Here is a 25,060-nt window from a genome sequence, read left to right as displayed (position 1 = left end):
AGTAGGTTCTTGGTTTTCTTTGTCCACACAGGCATCGCTATCTGATTCTTCGTCACTTGCATCAGTGTCGTCGAAATCCATGTCCACATGTCCCATGTCCTCTCTCCGTTTTGGACGATGGCAATCACATCCTGCACGCTGTACCGATGATCTCGCCTTGCTGGTGGCATTCTGAAATGGAAAAAATAAAAATGAAACAAATGTATATACAAATAGCACACATGCTTACTAGATTCTAGATGGCCAACAGGAAAGATGGGTCGGTGGGGAGACTGATTTCATTATGAAGTGTTTACAAATTGCACTGAAGTAGCCTGTTCACACATTTCACTTGTCACACAATACTGACCTATTGACCTATTGGAGACTGTGATTATCATCGTAATAGGAAATGCATGTAGCCTCCAGCTTACAACCACACCTTACATCCATGAACATTAACACCTGTTCCAGGACAATGCCACAGATGCACCAGGAGCATCCCTGCTTTGACTATGAATTGCTAAGAACATTTTCTTATCAATAGAGACTAAGACAAAGGGCAGACATGCACAAACTGAATTTCTTTGTAAGAAAGTCCTGCATTCTGTGATAAGGAGAAAATACTGAGTGTTGAAGGTGGTTAGAAATTAAGTAAATTAAAATGTTTAAATATGGCAATATATCTTTGCTCTTTAGTTTCTAATACAATAAAAATATGTAAACATGTAATCCAATGTAAGGCTGAAGGCTAGAATGTGTAAATCATGTGTAGTTTAAAGTTATATTGTGAAAATTTCAATTGAAGTTCCTCTCAAAAACAGGATGTTTTGGCTACCACTCTGACCCAGCGTTGTAATATTGCAACAAATATAAAACAAGCTCTAAATAAAATGTAGGGCATATTTTCCACAAAAACTATATATGTTCATGTTCTAGACATTGTAATAAACACAAAAAAAAATATTCAAAGCATTTTACTTACTTGAATTAGATGAATCCAGTCCAGTGAATCGAAGGGATGTTGCTCGATCAAAAGATTGGAGGTTGTGTGACTTCTTGACCTGAGGGCGGGCACTTATATACAAATGTTGGATCCAATCGCAATGTGAGAACAAACTATAGGACCCAATGATCATGTTAATATGGTTGAACCAAAAAAAAAAAAAAAATTAGATGTGTTTTGGGGATAACCAAAATTGTTGTAATTCTGCAACACTGGGTCTTACAGGGTTAAAGAATACTAAAGTGGGCCCCTCCCCCTAACTTTTCCTTTTTTTTCTTAGACTACGTATGTATTATCGTTTTTTATTTAGCCTTCTTTGTTTTGATGCTAATGCAGCATTACACTGCAAAAACTCAAGTATCTTAGCAAGAATATTTGTCTTATTTCTAGTCAAAATTTAATTTCTAGTCAAAACAAATCTCATTCTACTTAAAATAAGACTCATCATATTAAAAGTAGCTTGTTTTTAGACACTTTTTTACTTCTTTCAAGCAGATTTTCACTTGGAATAAGTAAAAAAAATCTGATAGTGGAGCAAGTTTTTCTTCCTTATTACAAGCACAAAAAACTTCCTTTCACTGGCAGATTTTTCTATTTATTGTGAATTTAAGTGAAAATGATCTAAAAACAAGTTAATTTTTAGGTAATGAGTCTTATTTTAAGTGGAAAGAGATTAGTTTTGACTAGAAATGAGACATTTGGACAAGAAATAAGACAAATATTCTTGGAAAGATGTTGAGTTTTTACAGTGTACTATGAGTATTAGTCAGGGTCTTACGCAGAATAAATCAGTCATACAAAGATTAGACTACTGGGGTTTTTTATGGGCCCCACTGGGCGCTGGGCCCCTAGAGTTATCATCACCTTTCTCCCCTATACAACGGCCCTGCACAACGCACACACACACACACGCACACACACACACATTGATTACACTCTGTCAGAGAACATTTCCCATGATGCGTTCACTGACAGCGTTTTTGGGAAATATGTGAAATTCCCTCTGTGAGTTGAGTTGATGTGAAATGAAACTGACGTGACGGATTAAATTAAATTAGATGGAATTAAATTAAATTAAATGTTTCTAAGAAGTGACGTCAGTTTAGGTATTTAAGGAAATTCACAACATCAACGTGTTTTATCTCTCATTTATTCATTTGTGAACATTTTAGTTCACATTTTCAACGACAGCAGGTTGAACAACATCAGAGTTTTTTAAGATGTTTTTCCTCAACGTGCAGGTTTTTACACTTTTACTGAGTTTTATTTTGAAAAGTAGAAACATCGGCCAATCAGAGGTGAGTGTCTGCAGCTAACGATCGAACCTGTGACACTCGTGCTGCGTTCGCTGCACAGACAAGATGTCGGAGATCTCGCCGTCACTTCTCTCTTCTGTTTTCATGAAATCAGTTCATAACAACACGTCGTCTTTTTAAATGAGAGTTGTTTTTTTTAACCATTTTTGAATATTATTGATTTTTACCTTTATATACCACATAAAAAATGTTTACCACCTCTATGGTGACAGTTACTTTTTCACTTTATCCTACTTTTTTAAAGGGATAGTTCAACATTTTGGCAAATTGGCCCTTTGCCATAATCCCTATAGTCATAGCAGTAGGTTCGTTAACTTTAATTGTCGGTGCAAGCTGTTTTTAGAACAGCGGAGCAGAGCCGTGAGCTGCTCAGAGCTACGCTACGGAGGCTCATTATGGGATTTCTTGGTTTCCCTCATCAAACTCATCAAATACACAATCCAACAACTCCACAACGCTCTGGTGGACAAGTTGTGACCTGCACATTCACCACGCTATGAGATAATAACACAACGTTACCACACAGAGTTGTTTTAGAGGGAAATTCAGAGACTGATGATGAAAAACTGTCCCTGAAGGCAACACGCATCAGCGGTTTTGCATGAAAGTAACTGTTTAGATCCCAAATATACGGCCAGTTTATCCAAATGACGGCTGTTTAGAAGTTTGCTCCGATGTTTTTCGGAGAAGTCTGCAGAGCTGGTTGGCCGGCCAACCTTCGTCGTCACCCCGGGGGAGAAAATGATCGCTAATTAACTTACCCGCAGGTTTTTACAGGTTTACCACCGGCTGGTTAAATTATTTTTAGGAGATAGGAGGTAAATTCATGCAAAACCGCTGATGCACGTTGCCTTCAGGGACAGTTTTTCATCAAGCAGTCTCTGTATTTCCCTCTAAAACAACTCTGTCTGGTAACGTTGTGTTATTATCTCATAGCGTGGTGAATGTGCAGGTCACAACTTGTCCACCAGAGCGTTGTGGAGTTGTTGGATTGTGTATTTGATGAGTTTGATGAGGGAAACCAAGAAATCCCATAATGAGCCTCCGTAGCGTAGCTCTGAGCAGCTCACGGCTCTGCTCCGCCGTTCTAAAAACAGCTTGCACCGACAAATAAAGGTAACGAACCTACTGCTATGACTATAGGGATTATGGCAATGGGCCAGTTGGACAAAATGTTGAACTTTTCCTTTAACATACTGGGCCTAAAAATACACAAAAATCACATTTTTGTACAATCAAATTAAAACTCATCATATCTCCAGTTTTACACGATCGATCAACATCAAACTAAAACTGGGAGCGAGTTTCACATCTGCTCTTTTGACTGAAGTTGACAGGTGACCTCGTTTTTTTGTTACATCGCTTTGAAAAAGGTCACGAGCCCCCTGGAGGGCTGGAGTGTCTGTTTGCAGACGCTTCAAACAACAGTGAAGTAAAGTTAAGTCATGTAAATAAAGTAAAGTCATGTAAATATCTGTACAACACAGCCTGCTCTGGTTCTTTAATGATGATACAGTCTGATGGATAATGATGTGGAGGTGAAGATGTATCGTTCCAGCTCAGCGGGTCGTCTCCTCCTCGCCGCCGAGTCGACGTCTCGCTCTTCTGATTAGACTGAAGAGCAGCCCAAAAAAAGAAAAGATATAAAAAGAAGAGTAGAAGTGTAATTGAAAGGTTGAGGACTTGATAAAGACGCTGACAGCCTCACGCCGGCTGGAGGAGCTGATTAGAGGCTGAGAGCGAGCGCAGCAGCAGCAGCAGCAGCAACCAGAGCCAATTAGCTGCGTCAGGAGAAACAAACGCTCATCATGAACATAATCTGTCTCTGAGTGTGAGTGTGTGTGAGCGCGTCGCAGCCTGAAGCAGCTCGTTACGGAGCAGCGAGGTCCAAGTGAGACGTTCCTTCAGACACAGTTTCTACTTCCTGCTGCTGCTGCTGCTGCTGCTGCTGGTTGGTGGAGACGTGTTGAGTCGACGTGAAGCTGAGAAGAAGCCACTCACATTTAATTCTCCAGTCGGTGACTTCAGCTCTGACCTCCTCCTGTTGCTGTCAGACTCGGTCCTCTCTGCTGCGCTGTAGATAATATACAGTGTTTTGTCAGGTCACACTGACTCTGACCTTTGACCTTTGACCTTTGACCAACAAAATCCAATCAGTTCATCCTAGTTAGTCAGTTTTAGTTTATTTCGGACATGTTAAAAGAAATAAAACATAATACAGAAATGGACAGACATAACATATAAAAACTTTGCAAAGACAACACATGAACAAAATAAAATAAAATAACTGAAAATAAAGATAATTTGATCTTTTTGTTTGTTTGTTTTTTCATATCCGAAAAGGAGTGGGAAGAAGTAAAACTTATTTACTCCCACCCCTTATTCATAAATGATCTATCAAGTTATCTAGTCCTTATAGTCTAATCTCGTCCTTAAATCCCAGGTGATATTTGCGCCAAATGTGAATTAATTCCCATCAGGAATAAAACCTGAGGTCACAGTGAGCCAGATTATGTAATAATGTAGTAATGACAACTTCTGTTATAACACTGTAGTTAGGCTACTACTGAATACTCATATAAAAATGTTGTAATGACTACTGAGTACTTGTGTAATAATCATGTTCTAATGATTACTAAGTACTCTTTTTATTACACGAGTAATAATACTTGGGTAATAATATAATAATGACAACTGGGTACTAAAATATAAGTAATAACCTGAGAGTACGTGGTAATCACCTGTCGACAGGTGTCATGGCTGCTCTGATCTCAGAACAGTTCAACCTCCAGACTCTGCTGTTTAGAGTCGATACGTCTCAGGTGTTTGACTTTTCATTGAGCTGCTTTAATGATATTTTTTGAAGGCAGTACTGAATGTTCCCGAGGTCAGTGAAGTGCTCACAGCGTCTCATTAGAGGTGAAGCTGCTCGTCCTCATCGATCCACAGCAGCAACAGGACGTCTGCTCTGAGAGGACGGACGACCGGTGTCTCTATGACCTTTATATATTACTCTGGACAGACAGAGTGAAACGTTTCCTGTCTGAGAGGCAGCAGAGGAGGCTGCAGGAGAGGTTACACTTCTACTGGAGTTTAAACTTCTACTGGAGTTTAAACTTCTACTGGAGTTTAAACTTCTACTGGAGTTTACAGTTGTATAATAGTTTAGATAATCCAGATAGATCCAGAGTGAAGGTCTTAGATCCAGAGTGAAGGTCTTAGATCCAGAGTGAAGGTCTTAGATCCAGAGTGAAGGTCTTAGATCCAGAGTGAAGGTCTTAGATCCAGAGTGAAGGTCTTAGATCCAGAGTCAAGGTCTTAGATCCAGGGTGAAGGTCTTAGATCCAGAGTGAAGGTCTTAGATCCAGAGTGAAGGTCTTAGATCCAGAGTCAAGGTCTTAGATCCAGAGTGAAGGTCTTAGATCCAGAGTGAAGGTCTTAGATCCAGAGTCAAGGTCTTAGATCCAGAGTGAAGGTCTTAGATCCAGAGTGAAGGTCTTAGATCCAAAGTGAAGGTCTTTGATCCAGGGTCAAGGTCTTAGATCCAGAGTGAAGGTCTTAGATCCAGAGTGAAGGTCTTAGATCCAAAGTGAAGGTCTTTGATCCAGGGTCAAAGTCTTAGATCCAGGGTCAAGGTCTTAGATCCAGAGTCAAGGTCTTAGATCCAGAGTGAGGGTCTTAGATCCAGAGTCAAGGTCTTAGATCCAGGGTCAAGGTCTTAGATCCAGAGTGAGGGTCTTAGATCCAGAGTGAAGGTCTTAGATCCAGAGACAAGGTCTTAGATCCAGAGTCAAGGTCTTAGATCCAGAGTGAGGGTCTTAGATCCAGGGTGAAGGTCTTGAGTCCAACTTGAAGCTCCTCAGACACAGCTGTTGTTATAGCGATATCTTCAAACCTCTGGAGTTATCCACCTTTTTCCGAACGTCAAAAACGTAGCCTGTTTTGCCGGTTTTGGAATGTTATGTTTACGTTTCCATGGTTTCAGTAGCCGCGGTAAATGCATGGATTTTTTTTTTTTTTCCCCCCAATGAAAATCTGTAAAACGCGTGGATCATCACAGCAGCTTTTAACAGTGGATATCACACAAATTGACATCTGTGTTAAATAGATAGATCCATGCGTTTACCGCAACTATGACAACGCCTGAAAACCATGGAAACGTAAACGTAAAATTCCACCAAACCGGCAAACCGGAAGCCAGTTTTGACCATAGATGACGTTCGGAAACTTGTGGATACGTAACTGGTGTTGTGTAACAGTTGTGTAGTGGCTTTGCAGTGTTTCTTTCATATTTATTGTGTTTATTGAGTCTAAGACAAATGTTCTCCCAGAAAACACTGAGTATATTTTCTCCAATTCTAGTAAATGTTTCAGATGTTGACCTGAGTTCCAACGTAAAAGAACCAACAAAGTAAAACCATTTGTGACTCTGTTGTGTTGTCCTTCCTCTGTGACTTTTCTCTGAGTGAGTTTTAATCACAATGAGTCGTGGATTATTTCCTCGTGTCTTGGTTTTATCCGTCTTCTCCTTCGAGGCCCAGCAGCTCCTGGGCCGTCGTCTCTGCTCTTTTCATTTATTTCCATTTCAACATTTTCGTTCGGTCTCACCGTCGCTTCGTCCTGACACGAGTCAAACAGCCCATTCCATTTGTTCCGACTCCGAAGCGTCCTCATCTCCTGTCGCCCTCAGAGCTTTAGCAGCAGCGGTGGTGAGATTCACTGAGATCAAAGAGCGAAGACGCAGCAGCTACAAAAAGGAGATTAAGAAGATAATTACTTTTCCTCGCAGCCTATTTCCTGTGTGACCTTTGCTTTTTCTTCTCCTCTGCTGCTCGTACGAGGGTCGGCTTTACTCTGAGTCTGGAACGGCGGCTTGTGCGGATCTCGTCAGAATTTAAGAGAGAAACTTCACGTAAATTTAATCCATGATCTAACACACCGTGACACCGTGTCAGATCAAGAGAGATCAAAGTTTAGTTGTAGCAACTTCAGCAAAGACGGCACGATAACAATACACTGCTGTAGATTCCTCCACCAGCCAACCTCCACCAAAAAAGACGCTCATAGCCACAAATAATGCTCAGAACAGCACCAAACTACATCAACAGTACAAACAGAGTCCCATCCCATAATACGAGGCATCAAACACCTGCTGGCTTTGACTGGTTTCTATTGGAAAGAGACGAAAACACCAACTCACCCACTCTCCTCCAGCTGCAGAAGCCCTGACGAGTCGATCACCGAGTGCATCACTGTTCCTCTCTGTTTCTAACAATAACTAGTGAGAGTTAGGGCCCTTTCACACCGGAGACGTATTTTTCGCGCGAATAATTCGCGCATCAATATTTTTTTTCGAATCCCGGTTTTCATCACGGATCCTTTCACATCGACCGCGAATGTGTCGCGGCGAAAATGCGACATAATTTTTTTTCGTCGTGCGGTCGATTTTTCCGAGCTTTCGCCCGGCGAATAAACGCATCAACCAATCATGTGCCGTGAAAAGGAGGTACGTCACACCCCCACGTCAGAACACACACAGCTGTTTCCCATAACAGACGGTGGCCGCACAGTCTCTCACAGGAAAAATAAGTTGTTTCACCGTCTTTGCTCTGATCTCTGCCAGTCAGCCTCCACCTGCTGTCTCTCTGGGCACGTACACACACACAGACACACACACACACACACACACACACGGACATGCGGGCGCATGGACACGTGCTTGGCCGCTAATGTAAACAATAAATAACCTGTGTCTCGGAGGAGAGGAGAGGAGGAGAAGAGAGGAGGAAGAGGAGGAGGAGGAGAGAGGAGGAGGAGAAGGAGAGGAAGAGGAGGAGGAGAGAGGAGGAGGAGGAGAGGAAGAGGAGGAGGAGGAGAGAGGAGGAGGAGAAGGAGAGGAGGAGGAGGAGGAGAGAGGAGGAGGAGAAGGAGAGGAAGAGGAGGAGGAGGGGGGGTAAGTGGAAAGAGGAGAGGAGGAGGAGAAATAGCAATAGTGTGTTCATATCAGATATTGATCAGTGATCAGACAGTGAGCTGCTGCTGTGTTGAGTAAAGTTGGTAACAAGACGACAGTGGCATAACGTAGCGAATACATGAGGGATAATTAACAGATTAAAGACATGACGTGGAGGCGAAGAACCAGCCGTCGCAAAGCGAAACTTTTGAATATAATTGTCGCATCTGTCGCATATTCGCGTCGCCGTCGGTGTGAATGGTTTTGATGCGAAATATTTGGCCGCGAATATTTCGCAATTTCGTGTCGTTTATTCGTTACGTCCGCGGTGTGAAAGGGCCTTTAAACAGAGAAATGAACAGAGTTGAGTTGATCATATTCATAAATGACAGATAAACACATTGTAACATGTTATGTAATAATCCATTGATCCACTGATGGATTATGAAAGGCGTCGTTGAAAACAAATACTCAGGACCGGGAGGAGGCTCAGCAACACAGCGGAGAAGAGACCGGACTTGCAGATTCGCTAAATGATACTATAAATGAATTTATGAATCGATAAAAGTCGTATTTTGATCAACATTATGTTTCAAATTAATTATTCTACTCATAAACCCCGACAGGATGTATGAAACCCCTCCTGTCGGGGTTTATTCTCCATAACAACCTCCAAACTATACATTATCCCTTACTTAAAGGGATACGCCAAGATTTTTTTAATTACGTATCTTGCCTCACTCCCAAGTCCATGGCAAGCTGATAGACACCAACAAACCCTCCGTTTTGACCGGTCTGGACCCGTTAGCGGCATTTGACCGCTCAAGATGCCTTACCGGAGAGTTTTGTCAGCTCTGAGACCAAGATCGGCCCGCCGGTTTCCGTTTAGAGTTGCTGAAGAGTTTCTCTGATGACTTTAGGTGGAGGCAGGCTAACACTACCTATACACTTCCAGTGTTCGAGCTAAGCTAATTAGCGACTTTAGGTGGAGGCAGGCTAACACTACCTATACACTTCCAGCGTTTGAGCTAAGCTAATTAGCGACTTTAGGTGGAGGCAGGCTAACACTACCTATACACTTCCAGCGTTTGAGCTAAGCTAATTAGCGACTTAAGGTGGAGGCAGGCTAACACTACCCATACACTTCCAGTGTTTGAGCTAAGCTAATTAGCTACTTTAGGTGGAGGCAGGCTAACACTACCCATACACTTCCAGTGTTTGAGCTAAGCTAAGCAGCTGTGCGCCAGCTCCCTTGTTACTGCACGCGCAGTCGAAAGGATGGTGTCTATCAGCTTGTCATGGACTCGGTTGTGAGGCAAGACACGGAAAAAAAAAATGTTGGCGTATCCCTTTAAATTGACGTCCACTGTTCTTCTGCCATCCGTCATGGCGGTCATATTTCCCGCAAGTGGAACGTGACGTCACGTGCAAAGGGTCAATGGAAACCAGGCAAAGCTAGCAGGTGTTTGATGCCTCGTATTATGGGATGGGACCCTGTTTGTCCTGTTGATGTAGTTTGGTGCTGTTCTGAGCATTATTTGTGGCTATGAGCGGCTTTTATGATGGAGGTTTGCTGGTGGAGGAATATTTATTTATGTATTTATTTAAAGGTTTAAAGATCAGGGACATTGCACATTAATAAAAACATTAAAACAAATGTAAACATGCCAGAATTAGCCAAAAGGCTATTTTGCATCGGTTGTCCCTGGACTGATGTTAAAAGTCACCCTAAAAGAAAATATAATCATTTAAATTATCAGCATACAAATAATACAGTCAATGATTAAAAAGCTAAATCTGAATAGTGGACAAAAGACGGAGAGCTCAGTAAAGGTCCATGCATACACACACAAACTAACTAACATAAAACTCAACTCAAACAGCAACACCAACATCAACAGAAAAAAAAAGTTAAAAAAAAGTAGACAAGACACAATAACATAATACACATTAAACACATTAGAAGCCATGCACAAAAAGCAGCAATACTAGACAATTAATACACTGACAGACAACATGACGGAAAAATGTAATGTTCACAGCCTTGACCACTAATTAGCCACTTTTTAAAAAAGTGTTTAAAGGCATAGCCTGCCTTAAAGCATAGAAGTTGCTACAAGTAGAGAAGCCAGCAGTCGTCAAACTTGATCTCTGTTATACAATGGGTTAAACTTACGGCGGAATATCCCTTTAACATCAGTAGAAAAGTTTCTCCCTTCACGTCGTGGACATCGTTCATCTTGTCTCGTCTTCCTGCAGCAACACACACACACACACACACTCCTTTCATCTCCTGCGCTGTCAGGGGAAAGTACAGTGAAGGGTGAAGCTGCTTTCATCTCTGCACATCTGTTTGAGAGGGGAAGTGCAGCCGGGGGGTCAAAGGTCAGAGGTCAGAGGTCACCCTGCTGTACCACAACGCCTCAGCTCTTCCTGGTGGTTTAGGGTCGTGTCTGCACTTTGACCTCTGACACACAGTCAAACTGCTGAGTCATCCCGTCACATCGTCGTCGTCGTTGTGCTGTGTCAGGTGGATCAGCTCTTCTCTGGAGCTTCTTGCCTTCACATACATAATTGTGACCCGATCCATCAAAATGAGTCACAGTGACCCAAATTTCAAAGTTGGGATTTTGGTATCAATGGAAAGATTAGAAAATAAGCTTTAAAATGATACCCTAGTCAGAGTCATACATTTGATGGTTTTCGAGATGTGGCCATTTGAATTACGATCTCCTACTCTCTTATTCTGTTCTAAAACCTGAGAAAATAGCAGTTAAAGTTTTTGCCAGTGACTCTGGCATCTGTTCCTGTACCACGTGATTACACGCACCCTATACGGTCCCTTGTTGTCATAGAGACGCCATTCAATGACCCTCGGAAAGCAGAGAATCTCACAATTCAGATGCTTTTTACAGCTCGTTTCTATCATAAACGGTTCAGAAGTTGTCATGTTTTGTTGACATTTTGTAAAACATGTGCAAGCGTGTACGTTCGGTTTAGCATCGATGCTACGCTCTGTTAGCATCGATGCTACGCTCTGTTAGCGCCGATGCTACTCGGTTTAGCATCTGTTTCTGTATCCGTCCCTTCTCGTCATAGAGGCAACATTCAATGACCGTCGGAAAGCGGAGAATCCCGCGATTCAGATGCAGTTTACAGCTCGTCTCTATCATGAACGGTTCAGAAGATATTTCATGTTTTGCACCGAAGCAACACTCATTTTCAGAGGGTTTAAGTTGCAGGTCAACTTTAATCATCATTTACGTGCCTTTTCTCAATTATCTGGACTGTGAAACTTTGGGAGATTGTTTTTGAATGTCATTGCTTTGAAATTAGGGTAAAAAATTTTTTTTGATTTTCTATGGGTTTTCCATGTTATCAGCTGATTATCTAACAATAGAACGTTGCGAATTCCGACTCATTTTGATGGAACGGGTCACAATTAATCTTTCCAATCTCTTTGCATCTTTGTACATTTTTTTATTCACAAAGTAGCTAAACAACAAAAATGAATAAAAACAGACAAACACACAAACAAGGCAAACAATCAATCAATCAATTTGTTTATTTCGGGCATGTCAATTTAAATCATCATCATCACACTTCATCTTAGTTCAAATAATACAATACACATGTGGCCGAAAGGGAAAGCAGGGAGAAGCAAAAGCTTATCTAGTCCCGCCCTCATTACCCACAGAATAAAAATCTTTTCATAATCAGATCATATAATCTTTTCTTTTGTTTTTTCTTTTTTACATTTTGACATAACATGTTACAGCAGTAGGTAGTATACAGAGCTGCAGTCTAGCTCTAGACAGTACATACTGAGGCAGCTACTTCCCAAATTAGGCTCTCTAATAAAGAAAGAGAAAGAAATATAATAAAATGAAATGAAATAAATAAAAGATAAATATAACTAAATTAAATAACTAAATATCTAAATAACTATGGGTAAATGAAAAGGGGAGTGCCTGTTCATGTGCCTGTGTGTGTGAGTTAAACTCCTTAATTTGATATATCCACTGTTTTGTTCAGCCTTTCTTTGCAGTATAGCTTATTCCAAATATGTGTTTGTTCCCTATTTATAAAAGTTAGTCTTTCCATATCTAGACTTTGCTCTTTGAGTTCTGAATTTGTCCCTAAATTGATCATGAATGTGTCTTTGATCATGAATGTGTCTTCAAGTAACTTCAGTAACTCAGGAAATCACAGTAATTTACCAGTAAAACAAATGTAACATATGTTCATACATTGAATTTCCATGTATGAAATATATGCACACATAAAATATGTCCTATACATAATAATACATGTTAGAAATTGGAACAGTTTCATATAGTAACATATTATGTCCAGACCATATAAATAAGCTCATTCATGTATACATACTTTGACATATACTATATATTATGCATATATATGTATTTATTAATATGACATAAACATTATATATATCTAAATATATGTAAGACAGGTATATAAAATGATCAGAAAAAACTGTATTAGCACATATGGTTTATATGTTGTTTTAAATTTGCATATATAAATTATCGTCAGACATACATGTATTAGGCTACTGTTTCTACAACATCGTATATGTTGTAAAATTACATCTTCTTATATCCAGTGGGTGATAATAATGCTTATTACTGGATGTCACTCATCTCTTTATATACGTATATGTTCACCTTCCCCCATGGAGCGTCCCTCCCAGTTACCACGGTGATATAACTGTCACTGCCAGCGTGTATACGGCTACAGCTGTTGTTTCAGTGATGAGGTATTTACAGCTTCTCTTGTGGGACAAAGTGAAAGATTCAGCACTCAGAGGGCAGCGAGGTGACCTTTAGCCTCCAGGTGTGTGTGTGTGTGTGTGTGTGTGTGTGTGTGTGTGTGTGTGTGTGTGTGCAGTATAACGTATGGATAGCATAAACACTGCAAAAACTCAAAATCTTCCCAAGAATATATGCCTTATTTCTTGTCAATTTCTAGTCAAAACTAACCTCTTTCCACTTAAAATAAGACTCATCGCCTAAAATCAACTTGTTTTAAGATCATTTTCATTTGTTTCAAACAAATTTTCACTTGAAATAAGTAGAAAAATCTGCCAGTGAAAGCAGGTTTTTTGTGCTTGTAAGAAAAAATCTGCTCCACTATCAGATTATTTCCATTGAAAATCTGCTTGAAAGAAGTAAAGAGTGTCTAAAAACAAGCTACTTTTTAAATGCGATGAGTCTTGTTTTAAGTATAATGAGATTTGTTTTGACTAGAAATGACATTTTGACTAGAAATAAGACAAATATTCTTGGTAAGATTTTGAGTTTTTGAGAGTGAAGAAGGAACTTTCCCTGGATGGATGGATGGTTTGAGAGAGGAAACCAGAGCTGCAGAGGGAGAGTATTCTTAGAGCGGCGGTTTCGGTTTCAACAAACGCCTCGGGAAAGATCAGAATCGGCAGAAAGCTTTTAGCGCGGCGAGGTTTCTGCAGCCTCACCGTTCACTTCCTGCTCCGAGGTTATTAAAGCCTGAAACAATAGAGGCGGCGGGACAGGAACAGCAGGCCGGAGGAATGTCATCACGCCTCTGGAGACTTCCTGAGGCTCCGACATCGAGACTCACATCTGAGAGGGAAGCCAATAAAGTCTGGACGCTCAGCATCCCAGCAGCAGTCTGGAAGATCCACAAACACCAAAACCATCTCTGCTCATCAGACTGATTCATACACATCTGACTGTAACACACTCCGACCTGTAGTTTCTGCCTGCACACTGGGATTAATGATGTTCAGCTGCACATTTAGAGACTGAGACAAAACAGACACTTTGAATTTGGTCAGATGCAGGTTGATATGGATGCATGAGGATGGACACACAAAAGCAAAAGATGCACAATTAAAAAAATGGTTTGGTCAGTTGTTTGGTAGAGATCGGGTAAATTCACACATCGTCTAAGTATGAGAGCATATGCATAGGCTATAATTTGTTTATGTAAAGGTATATAAAAAATGTCAGTCTAATGTTTAAAAAAAAAATTTTATAAGATGGCAATTCAAATATACATAATTTCTATGCTTATACTTTACATATAGGCTAGGCTAAAGACAGGCTATAGGATGGATGCACAGTTAATAATGTAGGCTAATATAATTCATACATTGATAAATCAATTTATATGATAGTTCCAACCACTAATACATTTTTTTTTTAAAATTACATAGCTTCTTGTTTGTAAACTGAAAACTTGTGTGGCCTTTAGATATTGCAATGTAGGCCTAATGCGCATACGTAAACAAGCAGGAAAAGTCATAGGAATTGAATTAGCACTGATTGTCTGTGAAATCATCATCATTTTGTGACAAAATACAGCCACAGGATTAATGTAGTTTCTTTATAACTTTTCTCAGTGCGTGTGTTGTGAATTACAAAGTCGTAAAACAAAAAATCTACCAGGCTATTGTTAGCCATTGTTAGCACGGCCTGCGTTGTACTTGGCACACGTAGATATACTGACTAGATGCCGCGTTCCCAGGCAGCTCTATTGAGTGGAATACGTCAACGCGGCGGCCATCTTGGTCAGGGGGAAGCCGTGTCTACTTAACTGCACTAGTCAACAGAGGCAGACGTCTATCAACCATTAAAACCATCATAACTCACTGAATATTCAACCGATTTTCAAGCCGTTTGGGTTATTATAAATGTCAGACATATAGCCTATGTATTAATGATACAACAACACATGTTTTTTATGTGTTAAACATACACTTACACACTCAGACACACACCCACATGCATAAATACACTAAAATTTGTTCTACAAGGGTCTGATCGGGTCTGACTGCTGGTCAGACGTATATGGTCAGAAACCCCGGACCAAGATGGGATGCGCTGACGTACGCTGAGAATCAGAAGGCGAAGGCGGCATCTAGTCAGTATAGGCAACGACGGTTTATGTATCTTTGGTATAGGCTATGGCTTAGTGATGTGCGGATCGATACTGAAATATCGATACTTCCGATACCAGGTCTGTGTGCTCAAAAATCGATTCTCAAATGAAAATATCGATACTTTTGATACTTCATACTTGTGGTAATGTATATCATTAACAGGAACATGGTGGAAAGTAACTAAACTATTGAGACCTTGTCTAAATGACATGCAGTTTTTAGGAACTACTTTTTCTTCCGCCTGGGTAAGTGCGTAATGCGTAACCCGCTGCTCACTCAACAGTCAGTCTGTCTCAGTCTGTGTAGAGTCTCAGCTCCACAAACAGCCAAGACAGATATCTGTGGGAAAATTATAAATAATATTTTGGTTTAATGGTTTTATTATTTTTACAATATGTTCTTTTTTTAGTGTTTGAAACACCATTTTCACATATTTTGTATGACTGTGTGAGTCCTCTGTTTTTTTCTGTTTTTGTATTAGCTTGGCTATATTGTAAAGGAGGCTGCTACCTCAATATACTTCAGAGTTTAAAATAAATAGATACATATGTTACTCTGATGTCTTGTATCCTTAGGAAGCTATGACTTCAAATACACTACTTTTTTTTTTAGATTTACCAGGCACATTAGGTATATTTGCACAAAGTATCGGTATCAGATCGGTATCGCCGATACCAGCCTGAATTTTACTCAGTATCGGATCGGAAAGCAAATTTGTGGTATCGAACATCACTACTATGTTGGTTGTTAGCCGAGAGCTTCACTGTCACTATGACTTTGAGTCTCAGATCTTCCTCCTTTGTTCAGAGGCCTTACTTGGCTTTTTTCCCCCTCAGTGTAACTTTAGAGCTGCAGAAGCTTTCAGAGAGCAACACAACAACCACACACACTCATCTGTGATAAATCCCATTGATGGATTAATGCCCCCCCCCCTCTGCCCAGGTGACTCAGTGTGACCAGAGGTGGCAGCTGTCTGAGTCTCTGAGTCTCTGAGTCACCCTGAGTGTCCAGACTCCACCACCACCGCCATCAGCCATTAGGGCTGGGTATCGTTTAAAACATTTCGATACCAGTACCGATACCAGTACCCTTAACACGATACTGATACCAAGTGAGTACTTCATGCGATACTTTTTTTCAACTTCCTTCCATACTAATCATGTGAAAAGAAAGCAATCAGTTGCATGAATGTCACCACTCCTCCCCATTCAAAAGATTTTTACTAGAGATGAGCAATGAATAGTCATTCAATCAAAAAAAAAAAAAATCAAATAGTTTATGAGACAATCGTCTTGTCTGAAAAAGTGTAAATGTTTCCTTTTCACTGGCGCAGAAAGAGAAACATGGAAAGACTCCACCAGAAAGTTCTGTGTGAAACTCTGTCAAATAAAAAACAAATGAAACTGAGGTGCAGTGCCAACTCTGCAAGGTGCAGATTCTGATTAGAAGCGGCTGGAAAATATTGACGTTTTACACCGGGAGAGGAGACTTCCTCGTTTAGATTGCGAGCAAAACCATAGAAACAGTCTTTTTTTCTTGATCTGAGTACAAAAAGAATCGATTGCAGGTATCGATTGACAGGCGCAGTTTCGATACTACTTGGTACTGCGTTGTTTCGGTCGATACCTGAAAAGTATTGAGTACCGATACCCAGCCCTATCAGCCATTGATTATTGTTTCCTCCTCTGGTCTCGTTGATGTCAGGGCCGGCCGCTGGCATAAACCCTCTATGCGGTTGTTTAGGGCCACAGCCGTTAGGTGGGGGGCCACATGATCAGAAAGGTACCGGGGTTCATCAAGTCATTTAAACATCCTGAGGTCTGCACGTGCAGCTATGAGCTTTATATGTAATGTGAAGTCAATATTCAGCTTCTTTTATCTCACATTTGAGACATTTGGTGAAAATAGAACGGCAGAATGACAACATTTATGCTCAAAAAACAATCTTACAAAATGTCATTTTAGACTTGTTTTCTACACTTATCTATTACTGTATTCACATCCTATTTCAAGCACCAAAACAGTTCATTCTCATGACTGAAGGAGTGTTTTCACAAGGGATTTGACATTTTTCAAAAAGCAGACCTCAAATTTCCAGCATTTGGCCTAAATTATTTCTTTCTACAGTGTTCTAGGACAAACTGGCCTCAGTGTGCTTACAGCGGAGGTTCTAATATTTAGACATAAAACACTGGAGTATTGTTACATCTGCAAGTATCTTAAAAAGATACATTTAAGAAAATATGTAAAAGTTGAGAAAATGGCCTCAAACCTCAGAGGGATAAACACGTCTGTATTCAGTTTTACACTTTCATTTCTTTTTATTAAGGAGTTCATCATACAACACAGACAACAAGACAAACACAAGTAAAATAGAAAATAGAAAATAAACATTTTGCGCCTTATATGCAATTTGGGATCACAAGCCCCCAGCTAACCACGCACACTAACTACCTAACTTCACCTACCTACCCTTACCAACTATACCTTTCCTAGCAGTGACGGGCCCGGGCCGCTGCGTGTTCAGCTCCCATACCCGGACCCGCCCCCGCTGACTAAACCTTTAAGTGCACGATCAGCCAGGAGCCCGTGTATCCGGATGTAATAATTCCAGAGTATTTATGAAAACAAATATGGCATAACATAATCCAAATTTGCAAGGCGAGAAAGCTTTAAAAAAAAAAAAATATATATATATATATACAAAAAATACAAAACACAATAACAGGACATATTAAACAAAACAGACATTACAAAAAAACAAAACAAAAAAAACAAACAAAGGGGAAGAGCAAACATAAACAGACAAACCAAGCGAACAAAACCAATGACGATAACAACCTTATATTATTTTAAATAATTCATGTATTCAGTTTTAACCAGTGATTTGGTGTTTGCGCTTAGAGTGCAGGGCCACAGACAAAAATCTTGTTTAGGGGGGCCACCAACATCCTAGAGCCGGCCCTGGTTGATGTGGACACCATCCACTAACACACAGAGGAATGTAGCAACCAAAAACGTAATAAAAGCCAATAGCGTAATAACAGCCAATAATGTAATCATTTTGGCCATTTTAAATGTAATAAAGCAGTAATGTAATAACATGCCAATAATGTAATAAAACTTTTGAGCTAATAACGTAATAACTTTTTGCCAATAATGTATTAAGTTATTACATTATTGGCTGGTAATAACTGGTGCCGATAATGTAATAATACATAATTATGTTGATAGCCTACAATGCTTACATCTTCCGTTTGCAAACATATCATTAAGAATGGTAGAAGTGAGAGAGAGAGAGGTGAAAGATAGTACAACATCTTGGATGACAGGACTATGTCATCCACTATACCTATTTGTGATTGGCAAACTGCACAAAACTGCATAAAAGCCTTTAATTTTCAAGAACTGCCGTTACATTATCGGCACCAGTTATTACATTTTCAAAGGTTTTTTTAATACTAGGCCAATAACGTAATAACTTATTACATTATTGGCAAAAAAGTTATTACAATATTGGCTCAAAAATGTTATTACATTATTGGCTTTATTACATTTAAAATGTCCAAAATGATTACGTTATTGGCCGTTATTACGTTTTTGGTTGCTACAAGGAACCACACCATTAGAGCAGCAGCGACACAGAGATCTGCTCCTGATTGGCTCATCATGTGGTTATGGAAGTGACAGTTTGAACGGCGCCGTGCTGCAGCTCGGGGTCGAGCTGTCGAGCTGTGAGTCAGCAGCAGCTCGGCAGCTCGCTGACGGCTCTCTGGCTCTAATGAAGTCTGCTGCCAATCACTCCCTTTACCAGAGGCTCAGCACAGGAAACTGACTCCAGACCAGCCAGATGAGATGTTGACCAAATCTAAATGCACCTGTCGCCTACTTCACACTAACAACCATGAACAAAAATCCATATTTGCAAACAGAATGCCACACCCATACTTTGCAAGTAAAGATATCCATTTCATTACATACATAGGCCTACTTAAAGGGACAACGAGGAGTTTCTCCATCGGCAGAACGAAAAATTCCGCGACAATAAAAAAGTCTCATATTAATGTGGATGAATCTACGTTACCACTTGTTAATGGTCCATTTTAGATAAATCTATGGTTTTGTCTCTATCGTTATTTTGTTATTATTAGTGGTGGTGGAAATGCTGGGCGAGCCGACCAGCGTTTCTTTACTTTCGGTTTCGTGGCGAGTCATGAGAATAACGCCGCCGAATCGCCGTTTATGGTGGGAACTACGACGGTATGTGATCGTCTTCCAACCTCTGACTTTAATTCTTGATGAATGAAAACATGAGTCTGTCTTGCGCCGGTCAAAGAATTTCACGGTGCGGAGGCTCATAAATGTAGTGTGAAAATACTTCGCTTTTACAAAACTCCTCGTTGTCCCTTTAATTTTTATGACATATCTTTTACACTTTTATATTTAAATGTGTGTCTTGATAGATTATATTTTTATATTTTGTGTATTTATTTTATTTAAATGGCATCCTGAACAGATGAAAACACTAGTTCAATCTCTGTAAACCATGTAAATCATGTATACAGGTGAATCTCAATAAATCAAAATATCATGGAAAAGTCCATTTCCAGCAGCAGTTCAAGTGTAAACAGCCCCAACCGAGTATTGAGTGCATAAAGATGGAGATACATGTACTGTTTAGAAGGCCAACATTTCCATATTAGAAATGCCTTTTTTAATTGGTCTTTTGTAATATTCAAATGTAAGCCTAATCATTACAATTAAAAGAAATAAAAATAAAGACATGACATGTTTCATTCTGTGTGTGATGGATCTATTCTCTATAATGTATTAGTTTCACCTTTTGAATTGAATTACCGACATAAATAAAGTTGACTTTGACTTTGACTCACTGATTGTGGACACTTGTCTGATCCCAAATCAGTTCAACAACCTCTGAGTGGTCTGTGTCTGTGTTTGAGAGGGAGGGAGATGTTGTTGAACTGTTTTGGGTTTAATCTGAACACTTGTGCTGTTTTATCTGGACGAGTGTCAGAGTTCAAGTTTAGCTGTTTAATTAGCCTAAATGATGCTCAAGTGGCAGGTCACACAACATCAATGAGAAGAGGAGAAAATGAAGAAATGTGGTCGTCTGTGTTGCAGAGAGGAGATCCAATCTCATATTTTGAAACTTGAGTTGATTAATCCTGCGGATTTTTATCATGTTCATGTAACAAAAGCCAGTGGCATCATTATTGCCTAAACTGCAGAAGCTAAGCTAAGCTAGGCCATTGTTCCCATTGTGTTTTAATGGTAAATTGGTTGTATTTTAATAAGAAACCACATTTTAACGGTTCTGATTCACTCTCGTTTCTCTTTTTAAATTTACTGCATTAGGTTACCACAAACTCAACACTTCCTGTGTGTGTCCTTTTCAAATCATGATTGGGCTCTTATTGTGAAATATCACACAGGAAGGTCCAGTGTACAGCGACTTTTGAAATCTGAATCTTTGCCTTCAGAACATTAATACATTTGCAGTGATGCAATTAAAAAGGTTGTTTTTGTTTCTATTTCTGTCAATGCAACGTATTCCTATATTTTAAACACTACTTTTACTATACAGCAAAAACTCAAAATCTTTCCAAGAATATTTGTCTTATTTCTCGTCAAAATGTCTCATTTCTATTCAGACTAATCTCTTTCCACTTAAAACAAGACTCGTCACCTAAAAATTAACTTGTTTTTAGATCATTTTCACTTGTTTCAAACAAATTTTAACTTGGAATAAGTAGAAAAATCTGCCAGTGAAAGCAAGTTTTTTGTGCTTGTAATAAGAAAGAAAAACTTGCTCCACTATCAGATTTTTCTACTTATTTCAATGTTTGAAAAAAGTAAAAAAATGTCTTAAAAACAAGCTACTTTTTAATGTGATGAGTCTTATTTTAGGTATAATGAGATTTGTTTTGACTAGAAATGACATTTTGACTAGAAATAAGAGAAATATACTTGGTAAGACATTTGAGTTTTTGCAGTGTAGGCTACTACTTATATGAACCTGTGTAACTCCATTCATTGTAATGTTTTCCAGCTGTGTTTGTACCTTTCCCTTCGGTGACCTCTGAGCTGCTCCAGATGTTTGGGTCCGGTCCAGGTGTTGTCAGAGGAGATGTAAACTGTGACTGAGTCTGACTCCATCTCTGTGTCTGTCTCGTCTCTCCACAGTGCTGTTCGTCTGCTGCTCCCCCGACGTCTTCAGGAAGCTGATGGTCCAGTTCAGACGGGCCGACCTTCCTCACGAGCAGTACGTCTTCTTCTACATCGACGTCTTCGGGGCCAGTCTCAACTCGGAGAACCGCCAGCCGTGGGCGCGCGGCGACGAGGACGACGCCGTCGCCAAGGAGGCCTTCCAGGTAGAGATGTAGTCCTGGAGACGACATCATTGTCTCGGTCTCGATCGAGCTGGACAAACGTCTCTTTGGTTTATATGATGTAATTATACAACAAGTAGTTCCGACCAAGGAATCTGATTGGTCAATAAGACATTTAGAACGTGCTCAAATCAGCATTACAGCACGGCTGACTCATCACTGAAAATATTACTTCGCCATGTCATGTTGTTTACACATCTCCATGGCAACATGGACTTTTCCCCCTTTTATTTTGAAAAACGTCATTTATTACTCGTGAAAATAACAAACTACACTGACCTCCTGTAGGTTGTTCCGGACAGCTGCCAAAGTCACATTTATAGAACAATTATTTTATTTTATTTTTTGTTAATATATTGTAAACTTCCCCGTTACAGACGAGAGGATTGTCTCCCTCCCATGTGTGTAACGTTACAAAGTCGGAGAGTTGTGATCGCGGTGAATATGTTTTTTTAAAATATGGCCTGGAGCTGAATATTTTCATTGGGTAAAACGGAGGTGATGACCTGTATGTTTCTCTCTCTCCCTCTCTCTTGCTTGCGCCTTTTGGGCTTTTAAATAATCTGGAGTAATCGTTTGGCTTTCTCTATCAGCTGTGTCGGCGACACGGCGCTATAACTTCATTTACATGCAGAGTTTGCGGTTGTAGAAGCTACATCTGTGAAAGGAAAAAAAACGGCATCTTTGTTATAACTTGGGCGAGTTTGTGCAGTGTTGATTTAGTTCGGGAAAGTCCGAGACCGCGTTAAAACATGAACGTCAGCTCAGAGTTCACTCATCTGGGACTAGAAAATCATTTCTGTTGCTAGGTCGTTACTAAGGTTCGGACTATTTGCTGTAGTGGTGAACTAGGTTCCATTACACATAGGAGTCTACTGACGTGACTGATTGTGTTTCAGTTATTAGTCAGACCCCATTTATTTCCATGGAAACGGGAAGCACACTCGCAAAAAATTTTAAATTTTGAGAGCAAAACGTCCATCAACATGAATATTTATTTAATTATACGCTCTATTTTGTTGGTAATTGTTGTATAATCGCAATATTACCCTCGAGGGTGTGCTTAAACGTAATTTGAGCACGACGGTGATGCGGTCAGGACCGAGGCGCTTGCCCGAGAGGTCACCTCTCGGGTAATATTGCTTAATTCAATAACTTTAAAGAGATAGTTCAACATTTAGGCAAATTGTCCCATTGCCATAATCCCTATAGTCTTATAGCAGTAGGTTCGTTACCTTTAATTGTCGGTGCAAGCTATTTTTAGAACGGTGGAGAAGAGCCGTGAGCTGCTCAGAGCTACGCTACGGAGGCTCATTATGGGATTTCTTGGTTTCCCTCATCAAACTCATCAAATACACAATCCAACAACTCCACAACGCTCTGGTGGACAAGTTGTGACCTGCACATTCACCACGCTATGAGATAATAACACAACGTTACCAGACAGAGTTGTTTTAGAGGGAAATACAGAGACTGATGATGAAAAACTGTCCCTGCATGAGTTTCCCTCTAAGGCTGCGTTCAGACTGCCAGCAAAAATCCGATTTTTAGCCCATCCAGATTGGAACTGGATGGCTCTTTTTAAGTCTGAACAGTCCCAAATCACATGAAATCCGATTTTTGAAAAACGGATCGAAACCACCTCCAGGAGGTAGTTTCAGATCGCATTTGGACAGATGCGTCTCAGTCTGAACAGCTCCAAACACTCAGATCGGTTTTGACTGTCCGTGACGTCACTCTCCGCGGCGCCGTCACTGTGTTTCAGGTCCCGTATGGCCCCGTGAGCTCCAGTTAAATATCAATTTCCTCCTTGTTACTTTTCTTTTATGCAAACTACCGTGTTGTCGGCGACAGGAGTGATGGCGACGGCGCGCTCCCAGCTCTGGGGTGCTGGAGTTTCCCGTCTCTGTGGCTGCACACACACACACACGCACACCAGTCTCTGGTACACGTACACGTACACGTACACACACACCGGGCGGGCTGAGGTTGAAACTAGTGGGGTAGTGCGGCTGCAGCACCGGGCAGATCACTGTGCTGCAGCTGATCTGCCCGGTGCTGCAGCCGCCGCGTCCGCGAGGCATCGCCTGTCACATACGGCGGAGCCTCCGCTCCGACGTCGTTGCTACAGCAACCTGTCAGATGGGTCAATAATGTGGCCCAGTCTGAACAGAGCCAAATGCGATTTGGACACTTGCTAAAAACAGTGTGGACAGTCAGCCCTAAAAATCGGATATGAGAAGGAATCAGATTTGAATCAGATTTGCCTGCAGTCTGAACGCGGCCTAAAACAACTCTGTGTGGTAACGTTGTGTTATTATCTCATAGCGTGGTGAATGTGCAGGTCACAACTTGTTTAGATTTTAGATCAAATCATCATCTATCTATCTCTTTACAGGTGCATCTCAATAAAAAAGTTCATTCAAAATTCAAAACTTTATTTATGTCAGCAATTCAATTCAAAAAGTGAAACTAACCCATTACATAGGCCTAGAATAGATCCATTACAACTATTTCATGTCTTTATAACTATTATTACTTTAATTATAGGCCTAATGATTATGGCTTCCATTATAATGAAGAGCTAAAGATCTGTATCTCAAAAGATCAATTTAAAAAAACATTTTAGAATGAAATCTAAAATGGGCTTTTCCATGATTTTCAGATTTATTGAGCTCCACTTCATTACTGAAGATGAAACAGCAGAAATATTTTCCTCTCCATCAACCATCACAGCATCCGTACTGACACATGTCACTGGTGATCTGCATCGGATTGAAGTGATCATAGTCACTCAGCGTGACACACACACACACACACACACACACACACACACAGCAGCGTCTCTCAGTAGCCTATCTGACGTCCGCCGGCTGCAGAACCTAATTTCCCAAACCTCTCTAATCTGCATCTCTTTTATACTCAAAATTGGCTTTATTCTCTGTTGACCCCCCTCCCACACACACACACACACACACACACACACACACACACACACACACACACACACACACACACACACACACTGATAAACATGGATACACAGCGTTTGTTCCCCAGAGAAATTATTGTCTGCTCCTCTTTTGTTTTTCTGAGGCATCACATTGTTTTATATAGTTTCCTCCTCTCTCCATCAATCCTCCTCCACATCATCTACTTCTTCTTCCTTTCTTCTTTTCTTTCTGTTTTTGTTTTTCTGAGTTTAATTTTCTCCGTCCAGCTGCACACAGAGCGACAGGAAAACACTTCACACGCCAGAGCGATCACAAATCACCGCTTGTTGTCGTTCAGAGCAGACAAAGAGAGTTCATGACTCAGGAGAAAAACACAGCAGCGACTCACAGGAAGTTTACGTTAATCTATACTGACTAATAAACTAAACTAGACTAAACTAAACTAAACTAGACTTGACTTGACTAGACAAGGCTAAGCAGTTTTCTTGTCTGTAACAAC

The 25,060-nt window shown here is 40.3% G+C and overlaps 1 protein-coding gene across 1 annotated transcript in view; it reads left to right on the top strand.

Moving 5' to 3' along the window:
* The window catches only part of LOC146972727 (atrial natriuretic peptide receptor 1-like), a 118,277-nt gene that overhangs the window by 27,225 nt on the left and 65,992 nt on the right, over positions 1-25,060 (top strand). The window contains exon 3 of the mRNA XM_085803121.1: positions 21,402-21,589. Coding sequence (XP_085659247.1) covers positions 21,402-21,589 — 188 coding nt within the window. The remainder of the gene's footprint in view (positions 1-21,401; positions 21,590-25,060) is intronic.

The sequence above is a fragment of the Trachurus japonicus genome, chromosome 16, assembly GCF_045865225.1.
Source record: "Trachurus japonicus isolate A0001 chromosome 16, Traja_1.0".
Lineage (NCBI taxonomy): Eukaryota > Metazoa > Chordata > Actinopteri > Carangiformes > Carangidae > Trachurus > Trachurus japonicus.
The sequence above is the reverse complement of the archived record's forward strand: the minus strand, read 5'-3'. Positions and strand labels throughout refer to the sequence as shown.